The sequence below is a fragment of the Pavona decussata genome, unplaced genomic scaffold (genome assembly GCF_977016875.1).
Source record: "Pavona decussata unplaced genomic scaffold, jaPavDecu1.1 SCAFFOLD_49, whole genome shotgun sequence".
Taxonomy (NCBI): domain Eukaryota; kingdom Metazoa; phylum Cnidaria; class Anthozoa; order Scleractinia; family Agariciidae; genus Pavona; species Pavona decussata.
In genome coordinates this window covers 532,501-549,768 of record NW_028145471.1, presented here as the reverse complement: position 1 = coordinate 549,768, position 17,268 = coordinate 532,501, and the positions used below count along the sequence as shown (strand labels likewise).

Sequence of the window (17,268 nt, the reverse complement as noted above, 5' to 3'; positions counted from 1 at the left end):
CCACGGAAAACCTTCTCATCGAAAAGTCGGTATTCGGCCTATTTAAATGTGACATATGAAGGAACAACAAACCAAAAAGGCTGCTTGAATATGAATATATAATTCGCAAAAATTATGAATTAACCAAAGTAAAATCGTTCGTTTCATTCTCATTGTTGACTCAACGTCCAAATTTTGCCCGCGTCGGGCCAGCTGGCCCAATGTAATGCCGGACAAAAACAAATCTCACCAAACCGAGCCAGTTCGACTTAGGTAATCGACCCCTAAATTAAAGAGACTTCCATAGGAAGTGTTCTAGACAAACTTCACAAACACTAAAACGTGTTACGTTAACCCCTCCGCTCCTGGAGTCAAACTAGCTTGAGGGACGTGATATCGAAGGGCACTGACTTTTGACTTTCAATGCCAAACGGCGCCCTTGCAGCGGAATTAGAGATTTAAAATTACGTTCAGGGCAAACGGCAAAAAAGACCACGTGACCATGTTTATCCTATATTTGCCGCTCGCTGTTTTCAGTTTCTCAGTAAAATTGAGTAGTTTTGCGATAGCATCAAAGGTCAGAATTATTTTGTAAGCGCGATTCTCATCAGTGTACTTATTGTTATTTTTTTCCCAAGAAAACATAAACGCAAATCTCAAGTTTGCCGTTTGCCATATAAACGCGATTCTAACGCGCCTTTCAGACTAGATTCCATTCACCTCAGGAGGCGCTTAGTGGATGTCGATGAATTTCCATGTCAATCAAAGAAAAGCCGTTACTCGAAAAGAAAGGACATTGCCCCAACCGAGTCAATAGGCTACGTTTGTTTGCTGTGCTTGGTGGATTTCGATTCACTAAGGTCCATAATGCCAGTTTCTCTTTCATGGTCAATGTGGTTATCAACATATTTCATCTTTAAAACCGACCAGATTATAGGGTAACAGAGCCACACTGTGAAGAGTTGGACTAGTTTAAACAGGGAAAAACTCCACGGAAACCAGATCAGGGCCAGTTAGAAAATAAAGGGCACATAAAAACAGACTGCAGGCTTGAGGGTTATCTACTAGAGTCACTAACGCATGAATATTTGATTGACATTCTCCACCTAAACTGAATGAAATCAATTCTGTAGGGTGCCAATAGAATGCCACTGTTAGTGTGACCATTCAAGTGAAAGCTAAGTACTATCTTTTTTCAAGCAGCAATTGACTGTGGTGCTTTTTTATTATGCTTTTCAGTCCACTCGAATGAAAGTTATTGAGTGAACCCCTGGGGGTGGGGGGAGGTGGTTGGTCTGAGTGTATGCCCATGCAGCACTCTGAACCAGGTCCTATTTCTATACGTATTTTTAGACCAGAAGTTCGTGAACCTGAAGTGCTAAAATCTCTCCCACCCCTCCCCTCCCCTCCCCACAAGTGGTACATTCAAGTGCTGCTGTCGTTTGTTGGTCGCTTTTTCTCACCTCGAAATTTGAATTAAATTTCACACAACACGTTTTTGCCTTCTAAGGAGACTCAAGGCTAACAGTCTTTCCTATCGAAAAGTCCCTTCCATGTACAATGTACATTACTTTGTTAATTAAAAGGATCATGAAAAACCCAACACAAAACATGAAAATACACTTACACCAACACAAACTTAATCTGCTCAACTTGTCTACAATTGCACCTTTCTTGAACCCATGTGTCCTTTAAAAAAAATTCCCCAAGCAATGTCAACAAATGAGAAATAAATTTCAACTCTAATTGAGATATTTACAGGTAATCCTTTAAGCCTCTGCATGTTGCCTTTGAATTACTAAAGTTAAACAGATGTTTACGGCCAATGGTTGCTAACATGTCACACTGAAACACAACAAGATAACTTCACCAACATAGTTACTTTTTATGCCTCACAGAATAAGGCACAGTCGTGTGAAGATATGTGCTTGCGCAGCCACTCATGAGCAAACCGATCATCTCTACATCTTGGAAAAAAGGGGGTTGCACCTGTGGGAAAATTATAAGATTGACAATTAAGGACTAAAAAAAGACCATTTTGAAAGTGAGCTACATAACGTCTTTGGTGTAAACTTTGTTCAACAATGCATCAGTTGTGTAAACATAATTTAAGAGTGCTGTGAAATTTTCTTTAAGAACTACAATTCTGGCCAAATTGTTCAGAAAAGAGGTCTTGCTATGGCCAAACTAGACCTGGTTTTGCTCCCTCCCACCCCTTGCCATTTTGATGAACACAGATGAAGATGTGACTGTCTGTGATACCTACAAAAGTTAATGCTCAACATTGAACATGGGCAGCAAGAATTAAAGTAACAAGAGACGTATAGCAAAGATGTTGATTTTGTTGAGGCAAAGTTAGGCGAAAAAAACTTTCAAAAAGAGCCAAGTGCCCATAACTGAATTGTCCAGGATTGTACATGAACATTAACAAAAAAAGTATATTTTACTGTTGACACCAAACACATGCATCTAACACAGCTAGGAATCTAAAATAAAAAAAATCAGTTTATTCATAATGTAAGGGCATTATATTTTTGGTTCAAGTTTTTGTTTTGATCCAAAGTGTCTGAGGTTTTGCACATGGTGTTCAATTTGGTCAAAGAGCTCTATTCTGAGTGTTTCTCATATCCCACAAGTTCATGGTTCAAGTGTGCCAAGTTGGTGTCATTTAAGTCAAACAAGTTGTTTCTTAAACACTGAAATGAACATAAGAAACCACTAAGATTAGCTTCTTTGAAGATATCATTTCTAAAACATTTTAAACCTATGATCTCCATAACATTAGTTGTTTAGTTTAAAGTTCATCTTCTCACTCAAATTAGTACTTTCCTTTCCAAAATGGCTCGAATATTTTAGCAAAGGGGGCTGGGGAGAAGGGGGGGGGGGGGGAGGTAGCACATGGTAGTCGAGGATGTACATGTGGAAACCAAAATAAGACAGACAGAGTATTTTTACTTTTGCGTCACGGAGAGAGTGAAAGACACAGAAAAATTGCAGAATAATTCATAATATTTTAATTAACTGCATTGAGGATTAAAGCAGGACTAGCAATCACACATTTGCAACATAAGCAAGCAACACGTACAGTTAATACCTTTATCATGCCTTTTCTGATGCCGCTTCAGTTTTCCCGGCTTATCAAAACAAGCTAAACATCCCCTCTCCTTACACCTAGCCATGATTCAAAGAAATACCAACATAGTAAGTAAACTTTAAGGCCATAAATTACTCATTACCGGTATTTTATTTTATTGTTGATTTCTATATATGTATATGTATACAGTATATATTTGAATAGTATTAATTAAGTTACTCATGGAAACTTTTGAACTTATATTGAATAGCAGAACCGCAGGTACCCTTTCTTAAATAGTACAGACCTACCAAGTATTGGTACTACTTGGTAGGTCTGAAAACATCACTAAAAATATGTTTCATGACTAAATGTGTAAAATACGTTAGGTGTTTACAAAATAAAAATTAAGGTGGAAAAGATAACAGAGCTTTGTTTTAATACTCGTTCAATACCAACCTGAAGGGCTTCTCACTTGTGTGAACAAACTGATGGATTTTCAACTGATTACACCTCATAAATTCCAGATCACAGCCTTCATAGGGGCACTGGTAAGTCCAAAAGAAAAGTACAATGTATGCACTCTAAAACAGTTGTACATTTTAGTCAAACAGTCATACAGTGCATTTTTTTTGGGTATAGTAATAAATGTGAGAATGATGTATTCAGTAATGACACAGGAAAACTTGGAAAAAGAAATTCTGAGTGCTCCTATCAGGAGTCGAACCCAACACCTTCTGATTACTAGTTTGGATGTTCTACCACTGAGCTACAGGAGACTCGTGGGAGCTAAGGTCATTAAACTAGGTTGATGGGACAAACATCCTGCATACTGCTAGAATTGGAATGTCAATGAGTGGCACATGCACAATGAAAGGAAATGTGATGCAATATTTTTTTTAAAAAAATACAAAAACAAACAACCTTTGCTCAGCTTTACAGAAAAATTTCTCTGATACTACTAACTGTATGTACAACAACTAATAGCAATGTTGTGGCTCTGTTGTAGGTGTGCTGCTTCCCCTGCATAGCTTATCACAACATCCCACAAAATATTCTATCTGCTACAACAGTCCTACATTTACCATCAGATAACCAGGACTATCATTGCATTTTGTGCAGCATGTTGCATTGTCCAACACACCTTAACAGATTCGTTGTTTTGCGAGTAAACTAAATAATTGATCATGTTTGACAAAAGTAAGGATCTCTTTTAAACCACCCATATCATCAAAGGTCCCACTAAAAGGGGATGTATCACAGGAATTCAATGGTATTATTATCAAAAACTCCAATTGGAAACATTTTTTTTATTAACAGAAAATTCGACACTCAGAAGTATTGTTCAAATTTTTATTTTAGATTATCATTCTGGTAGTATACTACAAGGTGTAAGGCTGAAGATGGACTTAGTTAGAATGGACTGCAACTTGGAAAAAGTTACATGTAGGCTTACTCTTTTCAAGTTCTCATGTTATCATTCTCAAAATGCACTATCTGGAGCAAGTCATGAGTTGTTCCTTTTAAGAATTCAGTTGATTTCTATTTCTTGGCATTCTAGAATTATCTTGTAACCATAGTAAGAAAAGTTTTTGCCGCACCATTTTCACGATAAAAGGTCAAAATCCCCATGATAATTCCCCTTTAATTACAATGATTATAGCTACTCTATAGCATGCTTATGGGTTATGACCCTTGATGACAGTAGTGCAAAAAAAATTAAAAATACATTTTTTCTGCATAGTCACCGTAACGCTGCCAAAAGAACAACAAACAAACCAAAAAAATGGCTGATAGTGTTACAAGCTGCCTCCGAGCCTGAAAGTTTTAATTTGGTTGTTCAATATTTACCTTGAATGGCCGATTGTGGGCACGCTGCTCATGTCTTTTGCAATTGTGTTTTGTGATGAATGACATGTCACACTGATTACATCTAAAATGAATTAAAAATTAATGAAAAACAAAATCATTTAAACTGCTGATCACTAATATTGCAATAAAGATTCATTCACTGCCAGGAAACTACTCTCCCATCTCTTATATAAGGTTCTCTCCTTATGATTTACAGGTGGAGGCATGACAGTGTAGTGGTCGGAAGATTGGAGAGTCAGTGGTTCAAGGCTAGGTTCGTTGGTCTCTAAGTTCATTGCTGTGTTGTTTCCTTAGACAAGAAACTTTGCTCCACATTGTCTCTCTTCACCCAGGTGTATAAGTTCTGGGTATGGGCGACATAATGCAAGGGGCAACCCTGCCATGGAATAGCATCCCATCCAGGCGGCGAGAATCAATACTCCTAGTTGTTTCATGTTACTGAAACGGGGTTACGGGGTTATGATGGAGGTTCAACTTGCAAAAAAAACGCCATGCATTGCTTTGTATTTTACAGCTTTTTAGAACCATCATTGCTCAATTATCTCTAAAAAAAATGCAACACTACCCGCAGGCCATCTGATATTATGCGATGGTGCGATTTCGCACAATTGACCTCAAATCGCATCCGATTGCACAATTCATAAAAAAAATCGCACAATTCTTAAATAAAAACCATAAATAAATGCCTTATCTGAAAAAATTACACATCTGCACTTAGTTTCAAGACGATTAAATTTTGAAAAAGCCCAAGAAACGTTCTGAAACCATCGATTTCAAACAATAAGTTCAAGGCGCCATTTACGTTTTTGGCAATTTTGGGGCCTGGTGCTAGTTTTTTCATTCTTAAAACAATTCTTCTCTTTGAGTTAGCCTATCAGGATTGCTGAAACAAATCCATCACATATGATCCTTCTGCAAAAGAAACAACAACAAACTTTGAGCCAAGGTGGTGCATAATACCTCGGTGGAATTCGGCAACGAACAGGGGAAACTTCAACGTGGCCGTTCGCTTTTGTTTTAGCAGACTTTGAAAGCTGCCGCGAAGGTTTACATCTTCGGCGTAGTGTTACAAATATGCATAATTGTTATCGAGATCATCTCAAAAGGCAATGTCACATTTTCTCCATTTTCTATCAACTGATTTCGGATTGTAACAGTGTCTTCCTCTGACAGATGACTGGATTACTTGTTCACTAAACCCAGTTTTAACAGTGAAGGAAGCGAAACTAAAAGATTGCAGCTTTTTCGGCCGCTGTTTCACAAGCTGAGAATGGAAACACGCGCGATCACTTTTAGCCCCGCTAAACCAGTACGCTGCATGCACAAAATTATGCTTGATTGTACCTTAATCTTTCGAATCAAAACTTCAAAAACAGCAATTTCTTGATTAAAAATGCTCAATACTTTTGGTTGTAATTGGCAAGGAACCGAGAACTCTTTCCATCTCGATCATACACGTGCACACACGTGCGCACATCGCTCCAACAAAAACGCAAACACAGTTGGCTGTGTCGCAGAGTTGGTTCCTGTAGAAAGGAACCGAACTCTGGCCTCGGATGAGACGTGTGAAAAACTTGTCACGCGAAAAGTTCTTTGTTTCCGGCCTGCCTTGAAAGCTGATGCACTCGACCCGCGCCTGGATACTCGAACCTTTTGAGTTTCGAGGATCTAGTCACGAAGTTCGAGTTTCAAGGGACTGTCAACTTACATTTGCACGGTACTGTATGTGTCATAATTAAATTTTTATATCCCAATTCACTCATAATTGCTAATTTTTTGTCCCTTTATGAAAAAATCGTCGCTAGAACAGCATAAAAGTGGTTTACTTTCTCAGAATCCTGGGAAAACAAGCTTAAAATAGTTTAGGGAAAAATTGCATAATTTGCATAATTTACCGCATAATAGTCCTTTCTTATCACACAATCTACCCTGAAAATATCGCACAATTTCAGATTTTTTATCACACCCTATCAGATGGCCTGTACCCGCAATTTTCTTTTTTGGATTCCAACAGCCCAGTTCCTATGATCTACATTTCCTGCATAGTCATAAACCACACAAAAATACTTCTGTATTAGGACTGGCACCTGATGATCCTTAATAATAGATTGTCTGTTTTCCAGCAAACCCCCCACCCCTAAAAGATAGCCTTTTCAGTTGGTTAACTTACTTGAAGTGTTTCTCTCCATCATGTGACAGTAAGTGTCTTTTCAGATGCACATTTCTGACAAATGATTTCTGACATCCTTCATGGGGACACACACAAGGTCGCTAAGAACAAACACAAACAGAATTACTTACTAGTATCTTTTTGGCAATTGTTTCTTGTGAGTCCTGATGATATTCAAGATGTCAGTAAAAAGGGGGAGAGTAGAGGTCAAAACTAATTTAAAGGATTATAGCCTTGAAATGATTACATAAGGCTCCAAGAAACCAGAATAATATTTGACATACAATTATCTTGCCCTGCTCCAAACAAAGGAACGGTTTGGAATCCTGGCAAGGTCATTAGCAAATATTTCAGACCGGAAACTCTCTGCTAGCCCTCCACTCCCCTCCCCCCCCCCCCCCCTCGCCCCCTCCTCAAACTTGGAATCATGACATGGGTAGTTGAGTATTGCTCCGATCAAGTCAAACCTTCAACACTTGCACCCCTCCCCCCCCCCAAAAAAAAACCCACAACAACAAAGGTATACCCAGCATGAGCTTTTGACCATGTACTTTGATCACAGTGGGGGACTCGGATGGGATTTTGTTTGCTTTGGTCTAGTGGAATTCATGCTTGGGTTTTTCGTAATTTTGAGTGAGTGAATGGCTCATTCATGATGGCTAATCAAAATAGTTTTTGAAGGCATCTTTGTTTGCAAGCATGAATAGTGATAATTTGATGGAAGCCAAAATTTATTCCTCAATGAGAACCCTTGGAGCACTTAAGGACAGGGCATTTGAATAACGTTTTGGTCAAGGGAGGCAGGAATTTGAATAAGGACCTTTCTGCGCTAGCGAAAAATCTGTTTATTTCGACAAATTTTCTGTCATCATCAACGTTTTACAAATGCGGATGGTTTGTCGCAACTTTACAAATTTTGTTTTTGTTGATCTTCAAAGGCACTGCCAATAATTTTTGCAGCAGGTAAAAACTGGACAAAATCAATTAAATAAAACAAAATTGTGGGGTTTTTTTTGTCAATCATTTTTCGTAAAGCCATTGTTAGTGCTTCCACTGTTGATAGATTGGACAGACCGTACTGTAAAGTGTAAATAGCTTTGAGTGCGGATACAAACTTTGAAATACAAAAATTGCCTCGACCAAATATTTTGTGCGGAGTTTTACAAGGCAATTCCTAAACTGTATGCCAGTGCAGAAAGGCCCTAACATAATCTTCAGAAGTTCAAATGTATGGGGGATTACTGGGGCGACAATGTTGAAGTTTCAAATTGATCAGAGCATTATTCTTGAAGGACTGAGGAATGATCAGTAATGAAATGAAAAAGACCTGCCAACTTTTTCTGAGTCAAACACGTGAGATTTTTGTCTCGTCGTGACCAGGATTTCGGAAAACATCCGAGCCACTTCCGATGATTTTCCGAAGACTTCCGAACGTTGCCAAAAAATGTCCGATGATATTCCGACGACCTTTGAACACTTACGATTCGAACGGATTGTAGACAATTTAAAGCTTCTGAAATGAAATGAAGTTTTTTTAGAACATTACTCGTCCGGATTTGTGAGTCAGGCATCAGAAATTGTCCTTGATGTGTGAGATTGATGTCTTTAGTCCACAGGCGTGAGACTCACGCATAATATGCGTGAGAGTTGGCAGGTTTAAAAGTCATACCTCATTTTATCAACCAGACAACACGAACAACTGTTGTAATATATTGGGTTGTTAAAAGGAGTATTAAAATCAGACTAGACTTGAGGCAATGACGGATCGGAGAAAAGTTCATTTTCTTCTGGTAAACTTGCGGTGAATTTACCCAACTGATTTCGATAAAGATTTTGTATTATATTTAAAGATTTAAATACCTCAGTTTAAATTCAAGTGGATACATATATGGTCTTTGGGCCCAGTAATAGAAAGATTAAGCCGACAGACTGTTAAAGTTTTTTTTCCTTTGAAACCCCTCAGAATCTATCAGAATTCTGACAAGGTAGTGTTTACACAAGCAGAAAAAGAAAATTAATAAAAAAAGAAAACTCGTAATTATTAATCGCCCTTATTGCAGTACCCTGTGATAACAGCATACAAGAACTCTGAGAAACAGGAAGATTATTGACCCGAATAATCGGCAATACAAATTTCCCCTTTATCTGATTTGAGATAATTAAATGCGCGCGAAACGTACCCGGTACGTTTCGGTGTTGCTCTCATCAAAATTTTTATGCCCTTGAATGCAATGCCCTTCGGCGCCATAACAGAAAAAGAAAAGTGAGAAAATTTCGTTTTACCTCCCCTGTGTGCATCCGCTTGTGCTCAATCAGCCTTATTTCCTTCGTAAACGTTTTTCCGCAGTGTTTATAATCGCACACGTGGGCGCCGACACTCTCTTTCGTCGCCATTTTGTTTATGTTTGTATTCCCCGCTGTTCTAAGTAGAGCGGGCTCAGATTTCCCAGAATGCAAAGGAAGTTTGTTCAAGATGGCGGCATTGGAAAGCTTTTGAAAATTTTTATAAAATCTTAACATTAACCAGCGAAGGAGATGGCTGATCCGCGCAATGTTTTTTACAATCAAGACCAAAACTATCGAGAACAGCACATGGCAAGAGATGATTTCGTTTCGTTTGCTCAAGCAAATGCAAATTACTGTTATCAACTGTCATTGTGGTGGTGGAATGTTTATAATCAACAGCACACGTTAAATCAGGCTTGGAACACTCGATTCACGAATCAGAGCTGCGAGTGTGTAGAGAATGATTTGATTATAGACGGTAATTGTGATTGTTGCCAGAATGGTACTGGCTTTGAGTATGTTTGTGACACCCAGGGACATATGATGGATGCCTGCAGAGACTGTCCACAGCCAGAGGCGTATGCCAGCCCTTACTGGCACAGACTGTATGACGAACATTCAAGAAGTTGTGGAAATCACAATGATGGAACGTACCCTCAAAATGACAACAAAAGTTATGGTAATGACAATAATGGTGACGAGATTGATGAGGAAGATGACGATGGTGATGATGGTGAAAATGTTGATGATGATGATGATGATGATGTTGATGAAGACAGCGACACAAATATGGAAGTCGATGACAACTTCCGAAAATTCCTTGAACAATCAGAAAAGCATAGACAAGAAAGAGAGCGTAGTAAGTTCTTTTTTTTTGCCTTATTGTTAGGGATGGTGGTAATGTGATGCCCATAAAAATGACTGCATGTGAGGCTAGTTGTAACATAGTGTGTATTCCAAGTGTGTCCTACATCAAAGATATGCCAAGTTCTTTAAGATTCTATACTTCTGAAACCCATGCCAACCTTAATTCAGCAAAGGGATGGACATAGATTTAAAAGTACTTGCAAAATAATATTCCAACATTTTCATCAGAAACTACATGTACATATAACATGGAATGGTACATGTACATGTAAAAGTTAGCTGCTCAATGTGTTTGCTTATTTCCATGAATAACAGAATCTTTAATTTTGACTAGTTTACTTGATTCATTGCCAGGGAAACAAGAAATGTTAGAAGAAAAAGATGACTACATTGAAGGTATCTCAATAACAAACAGGACTGTCTTTTGGTAGCATCAGGAAGCACTATTTTATTTGTTAGGGTTCTATCCATTGTAAGGTAGTCGTGGCCATTTTCTTGTTGTTTCCAAACCCAAAACTTATGCCTTTATGCGTTTGATGCACTTTGTGATTTGTTGACTTGGCACACCAGACTTGATTACATGATTCATAATCTCAGCAGTTATTTCCATCATTCATTAGCTCAGTGTTTCTGAGGAGATGGGTGAGATCCACATGAGATCCAATGAGACCTGAGTTAACATTGTTTTGTTACTATTGGAAAAGTCACATGGCAGGAATGTTTCAGCTTTTACAAATTAATAATCTCACAGAACTACTGAAAGAATACACTGTAGACCAAAAAAATAAATATTGTACTTGGCTCTGAAGTATACACTGTAGTGGTCAGAATAAAGCAGAAATAACGTCATGGTTCAGAAATGAATAATCAATTTATTTTGTTTTATTCCCTTTAGACCTTGAAGCCAAGTTTGAATTCTGATACGGTAGAATTTATAAAAATTGGCCTATTATTAATGATCCACAGAGTTGAAATTTATAACCTACTGTAGTCTTCATTTGTTCTAGGTATGCTATTTAATGTGATCTCACCCATTAATGGTGATTGGGAAGATTGCGGCTAAGGCACTTAGCCCCAAATTCACACTTTTGAATTTTTACACCAAAGGAATCAGGCCATGCTTTGAAGTCTTTGTTAATTGTGCTTGTTTTTCTTAAACAGTTGGTTCCATCCACCTGAATACCACCACCCATGCACCATCAGAACAGCCTGGTGCCAAGAGAAAGAAAGAAATGAAAGCACTCTATGGCAAACATGCTTCTGTCATAATGTCGCTTGAGGCGAAACTTCAACTGAACTATGACAAAAACTGTGATAAGAGACAGCCTGTCTTTTGGCCCAGCATACCTCTGAAATTTTGATTTTGTCATAATTTATTGCAAAGTTTGTCAGTTTTATGTAGCCCAAAGATGTATTACAATAATATTGTAAGAAAATTTCATTAAAAAATTAGAGAAAAGTGATACTTGACTAATGGCTTGATAAAAAAATATTTGTGGGTGATGTTTGCCAATGAATTGCAGGTTATACCAAATATATCATACTGAAATACATTGTTCCAGAAATATCCATTCCTCTCCCATGGTAGGTATGTTTAGTTGGTAAAGGTAACTAAAGTCGCACTAAAGCCTAAGTGGCCTAAGTGACACCTGGGTGAAAAGAGACAATGCGGAGCAAAGTTTCTTGACTGTGTAAGGTAATGAAGAGACCAACCTAACCTCAAACCAACGACCCTCAGATCTGTCTAATTAAAAGTCTCATGCACTAACCACTACACCACTTTCCTCCACACGCCTCCCAAAAAGGAGGTACTTTGTCTCTCATTGACCCAACCTTATGTTGCAGTACCACTACCCTGTAAGGGGAGGGGGGAATACTCAGCGGACTTTTGAGTTGGGTGTGCCACTGGGGCTTCAAACCATTACCCTGTACCAGACCACGTTGAGCCACATTTTGTCACCCTATTCTAGACCAGGCCCCTAAAATTCCCTACCCTACAGTGAGTGAGAATTTGCTGTTGGCGATATGAACTTTACTGTTGTAATCGTTTAGTTTTCAATTGGTACAATTTCATTCTACTTGTAGACCAGGCGTCCCTTCCCAGAGCCAGCAGGGCCTGGGCGCAGCTATCTATAAATATTATAGATGGCAAGAGATTGTTGTAAGCTTTACAAAGAGAGTTTCAAAAAATGTTAGATAAGATAAGATAACTTTATTATATCACATTCAGGATATCTCTAATAAAAAAAAACTATTTACAAAATTATTACAATCACATGGTAATCCCTTCTGTTTATTACAATTTGTATGTGTGATTTAAAGGGGAAGTATCATGGGGTTTTTGATATCTTTTGTTAAAAATGATGAAGTAAGACCTTCAATCAGCTGCCAAATAATTCTAGAATGGCAAGAGGAAAGAAATCAACTCAATTCTTGAAAGGAACAACTCGTGATCTGTTCTAGCGCATTTTGCAAACAAAAATGCGAGAACTTGAAAAACAGCCTAACATTTTTTAAGTTTCAATCCATACTGACCTACTTTGTCTCTGGCCATAGGCACTAATCGACAGTTTTATTGCACTAGAGTGATAATTTATAACAAACTTGACAATTAATTTGTTGTTTCTGCTGACAGACAAACATTTTTGAGTTTTGAAATGACAGCAAATTTGCATAATACTTCCCCTTTAATTGTACTGTCTGGAGAAGCAGTTCTGACAAGTGTTTCCTTGACTGTACTGTTAACTTTTATTCCTGGGGACCTGCTCTAGGCTAAAGGTTTCTCATTGATATCCTATTCTAGACTAAAACTCTTTGATTACCCTTGGCCATTCAAAGTGGTGGAGATGTTTGGCAAATGTACATAGGCTCTCCTAAGCAACAAATCAATGACATGAACAAATGTTAGGATGGCCTTTGTTGGGAGGCTAATTTTGATAAACACATTTGAGGCCAGAGCCTGCTTTTACGTGGACCCTCGAAAAAATAAATAAATAAATAAATAAACAAGTGCCGTCTGAATACCTGTGCCCGCAGTGTTTGGCTGGCAGCGGTGTTAGATAGTATTGCCAAATCCAAGATGGCGGACGCGAACTCAGATATTTTATTCGATTCGGTGCGTTTTGTTTTGAGCAATTGGCCGGTCTTGCAACTTGCTGTTCAACATGGATTTGGAGGAATAGAGAGTGGAGAAAAGGCGGAATGGCTGGTTAGTGTTGTAAGCCAAGTTCTGAGAGAAAACGGTTGGTATTTTATTGTGTTTGATCTCGTATTAATCGTATAAAAGCTAGTAAGCTAAGGTCGTAATTCTTTTCCTTAATCTTCACGTGCTCGATTCTTTTCACACCATCACCATACACTAACAAACTCTTTGGTTTCTTGTACAACATTAAAATTGATTTGACAAGGAGTAATTTAAATCACTTGCAATTGTTAATTTAATAATTCCAAAGACAGGGAAAATACAACACATGCAACAACAATATTTATTAACTCACACTTTAACTAGTTACAGAGGATCGTTATATACATCACAGGTTAATTAAAGAGAATAATAAGAAAAGTAATTTAGGTAATTGGGTCCTAGAGGCTAAAGGAACCGTAATGTTTTCAAGTTAACCTCCATGCCTTTTTAATTGTTTGTCAATTGTGTGTTTGGAAGTTAAACCCCAGGGTGCGTTTTTTTGGGAGAATCCAAAAACAGATTTGTGATCTCAGATCATTTGGATCATGGTGCATCAAAGGAACCGACGAATCCTTGTCCTGAGTGGATTTGTCGGTTCTTTTGATGCACCACGATTTGAATGCTCTGAGATCACAAATCTGTTTTTGGATTCTCCCCCCAAAAAAAAAAACAAGCCCCGAAGATATCAATCAAAGAAAATCAATAATCGATGAAAATCAATATAATCAATAATAATCAATTGATTGGTATTGGAAATCAATAGAAATCGAAGCCCAGAAGTTGAGTGAGTTTCGATTTTCATTGATTATGATCGATTTGCATTGATAATTAGTATTGATTATCATTGATTATTCAAATCTCGGTTTCCTTTTCAATAAAACGTATCACATGAATTGACAAAATAATGATTTTAATAAGTTTATTTGTTCAAATATATATCATAACTAAATGTATCCTTTAATTTTAGCATCATATTATTATTATTTTATTAATTTTTTAAAACGAGTGATGGTCTCAAAACAACAACATTATTTTTTATTCCCTTTTCCTATATTTTCTTCCTCCAAGTCAAGTGTAGTGCAATCGGATTACCACAGGGTGCAAAATTTCGTCGTTTATGTATATATGACGCGTGACGTGCATACGTCGTTAGATCAATCAAAGGTCAGGTTTTACTCAGATACCATTGCATGACCAATTATTGATTATCTATAAAAATCAATGAAAATCAATAAAATTAAGATGTGTTGGTGATTGAGTTTCAATTTCTATTGATTGGTTGAACCAATCATTATTATTGATTATTATTGATTATATTGATTGCAATCAATGATTGATTTTCATTGATTGATATCGCCGGGAACAAGCCTAGCCTACCCGGTGTATCCAATCGATGGGAATCAATGATGGAAAATGCAGTTGATCAATTAATGTCAATCAGAATTAGTTAATTGATATTGATTGGCATTGATCAATCAATAACCAATCAAAAGTCACACAAAAGTCGTTCATTGATTGGTTCTGATTGTCAAAACAACTAGAACCCAGCCCCAGTTGTCCAAGTTCTTGACGTGTGTTCAACTGACCAAACACCAACTTTGTGCAATGTACAATGAGGACATGGAAGACAGGCAGAAAGATTTCCACACAGTCACATACATTAATTATACATGCAACACTGTATTCTAATAAACCTTCTTACACAAACAGTGGACATGAATAGAGTTTGAGGTGGAAAAGGCATGCATATATAGTTCATGTATGGGGCTGTTAAGAAATCTTGCCAAAAAATATTCCAGCAACTACATGGCTGGCTTACCTCATCTTGGTCAAACGAACTGTTGTATTCAGTGTTAGTACTAGTCTAGTGGTATTGATTTTTATTTGTTACTCATTGTTTATTAACTTTTTCGTTTTTTTGTAGAAAGCATTGAAAATTATGAATTAGAAGATTATATTGAGGAAGTATTATTCAATGAGTTCCACACAATGGCTGAAGATGGAAGCCTACCTAAGGTGAGAAGAAGGACAACTTTTTGGTGAAATACTTGTGAGATACCTGCATTTTGCTATTTAAGGTCATGGTTATAGAGGTTCTGCTGATCTGATTGGTCAAGGATTGCATCAAATCCTGCTAAAATCACCTCGCGTGAGGTGATTATAGCGGGAGGACTGATTTTCAAAACGGCCACTTAGCGATTTGTTGATGTTTCTGAGGAAGAAGTAAACAGCATGAAAGAAAATGCAATTCTGAAAGGCATTAAAGATGCAGGTGAGGACGGGGTGACACTTTTCGATGGAAGGATGTGAAAATTTTGCTAATTGTAATAAAAAAAACGTGTAAATTGTAGTGAAAATGTTTTCGATGTCGATGGCCAATAGCTTAAAATGAAAACATCAAATTAAGTTAAATGCGCGCAAGATTTTCTTCCTTTAATGGAATAATTTTCACCAACAAAATGAATTTAAGACAGAACTTGAAAGCATGGAAGTAAATGAGATGAATAAATGTCTCTCTAAGTTCAGTGTTTCTGTGAGAAGAAAAGACAACAGTTTTTATAATCTGAAAACTAGTTTGTTGTCGGTTCGAGCGGCTCTCGACCACCATCTAAAGTCACCGCCTCACAACAAAAAAAAAGTCATCTGCGACAATCGTGTGCCTGTTCAAGTTAGTGAAGCCAATAAAGAACTTAATTCCTACCTGAAGCAGCTTATCTCCAAGGGTAATTTACAAAAGGCCATTAACTGGGGAAGTCATCAACAAGAAAGTGTGCGATAAAGTGCTATCGCCAACACTAACTTATGATCCTCAAGTTTTACACCAAACAGCCTGGTTCATCTTTATCTATTTTGGTAAACGGGTCGGAGAAACCTTAACATTCATTCACGGAAGTCAATGCTTCCTCTCAATGAAGCGGTAGTAAAAGAATACTGACATAATTTCTGCTTGAGGCATGTGCAGTTTATCGATTGAGCATGTGATCGGCAGACTGCGCGTCTCTGTTCATTGACGCGTGACAATTTGAAACAAACAAACAAAATCAACATTTTTCGGACGGTTCTTGTTTTTCTCTGATAATCACCTGAGTATTAAATTATACTAAAACAATTATTCGCGGAAGGGGAAGTAAATATTGGTGAATATTCCCCGAGACGAAATAAATAGTGTAATTTATTTTTAATCATTAGTTTGCTCCAGTGGGTTTTCAGAGTTGGGGGGGGGGGGTGGGGGGTGGTTATATGGTGTACAATGACCACATAAGGACTAAAGTTGGGAAAAATAAATATTATTTTCACTGGGTGACATATTGTGAAATGTTATAAGGGAAGAGTACAAATAAAGATGGCTGTTGTTGTTGTTGTTGTTGTTGTTGACATAAAATCTTTTCAGTGAACTTTCATTGACTACACTATTAGAAATAACTACAAAAACATCCAATGTCTGACATTAAATTAGCATGACACATCATTTAGAGAAACATTTCAACAAGAAAATTAACGATAGTAAAACAGCATGACGTTTCGACGACTTCATATCGTCACATAAATTTTAAATGATAATGCCTTCATGATGGAAGTGTGCCAGTCCACGAACCATTTTATTTCATAATAATATTTTTGTTCAAAAGGTGGTTCAGAAGTTATGTACCTATCACAGACTATGGAAGCAGGGAAACACATCACAGATCCAACAGGAAATTAGCTCTGCTCCAGTAACAACACTTCCAAAGTTTGTCAAAGAGAAAGCAACAGCAAACGAGAGTGATAGTAATGATGATGACGATGATGATGAAGATAGACAGGAGAGGGGTGCACAGGCTCTTTGCAATGGCCATC

The 17,268-nt window shown here is 37.5% G+C and overlaps 3 protein-coding genes across 3 annotated transcripts in view; 2 read left to right on the top strand and 1 right to left on the bottom strand.

Annotated features, from left to right (window-relative positions):
* Window positions 1–1,130: 1,130 nt before the first annotated feature.
* Window positions 1,131–9,524, bottom strand: LOC146481485 (transcription factor IIIA-like). The gene is made up of 6 exons (XM_085108279.1): window positions 9,378–9,524; window positions 7,095–7,195; window positions 4,904–4,985; window positions 3,512–3,600; window positions 3,074–3,150; window positions 1,131–1,968 (listed from the first exon to the last, which is right to left on the bottom strand). The coding sequence occupies exons 1-6, from the start codon at window positions 9,486–9,488 to the stop codon at window positions 1,865–1,867; spliced, it is 564 nt and encodes a 187-aa protein (XP_084964405.1). The 5' UTR covers window positions 9,489–9,524; the 3' UTR covers window positions 1,131–1,864.
* A 31-nt stretch (window positions 9,525–9,555) lies between these two features.
* On the top strand, window positions 9,556–11,710 carry LOC146481484 (uncharacterized). Its single transcript, XM_085108278.1, has 3 exons — window positions 9,556–10,239; window positions 10,602–10,643; window positions 11,409–11,710. The coding sequence occupies exons 1-3, from the start codon at window positions 9,630–9,632 to the stop codon at window positions 11,606–11,608; spliced, it is 852 nt and encodes a 283-aa protein (XP_084964404.1). The 5' UTR covers window positions 9,556–9,629; the 3' UTR covers window positions 11,609–11,710.
* Window positions 11,711–13,310: 1,600 nt separating this feature from the next.
* The window catches only part of LOC146481483 (pre-rRNA-processing protein TSR2 homolog), a 6,303-nt gene continuing 2,345 nt past the window's right edge, over window positions 13,311–17,268 (top strand). Inside the window, exons 1-3 of the mRNA XM_085108280.1 lie at window positions 13,311–13,489; window positions 15,356–15,447; window positions 17,061–17,268. The exon at window positions 17,061–17,268 is cut by the window's right edge and continues 5 nt beyond it. Of these exons, the coding sequence (XP_084964406.1) occupies window positions 13,327–13,489; window positions 15,356–15,447; window positions 17,061–17,268 (463 nt within the window). The 5' untranslated portion in view covers window positions 13,311–13,326. The remainder of the gene's footprint in view (window positions 13,490–15,355; window positions 15,448–17,060) is intronic.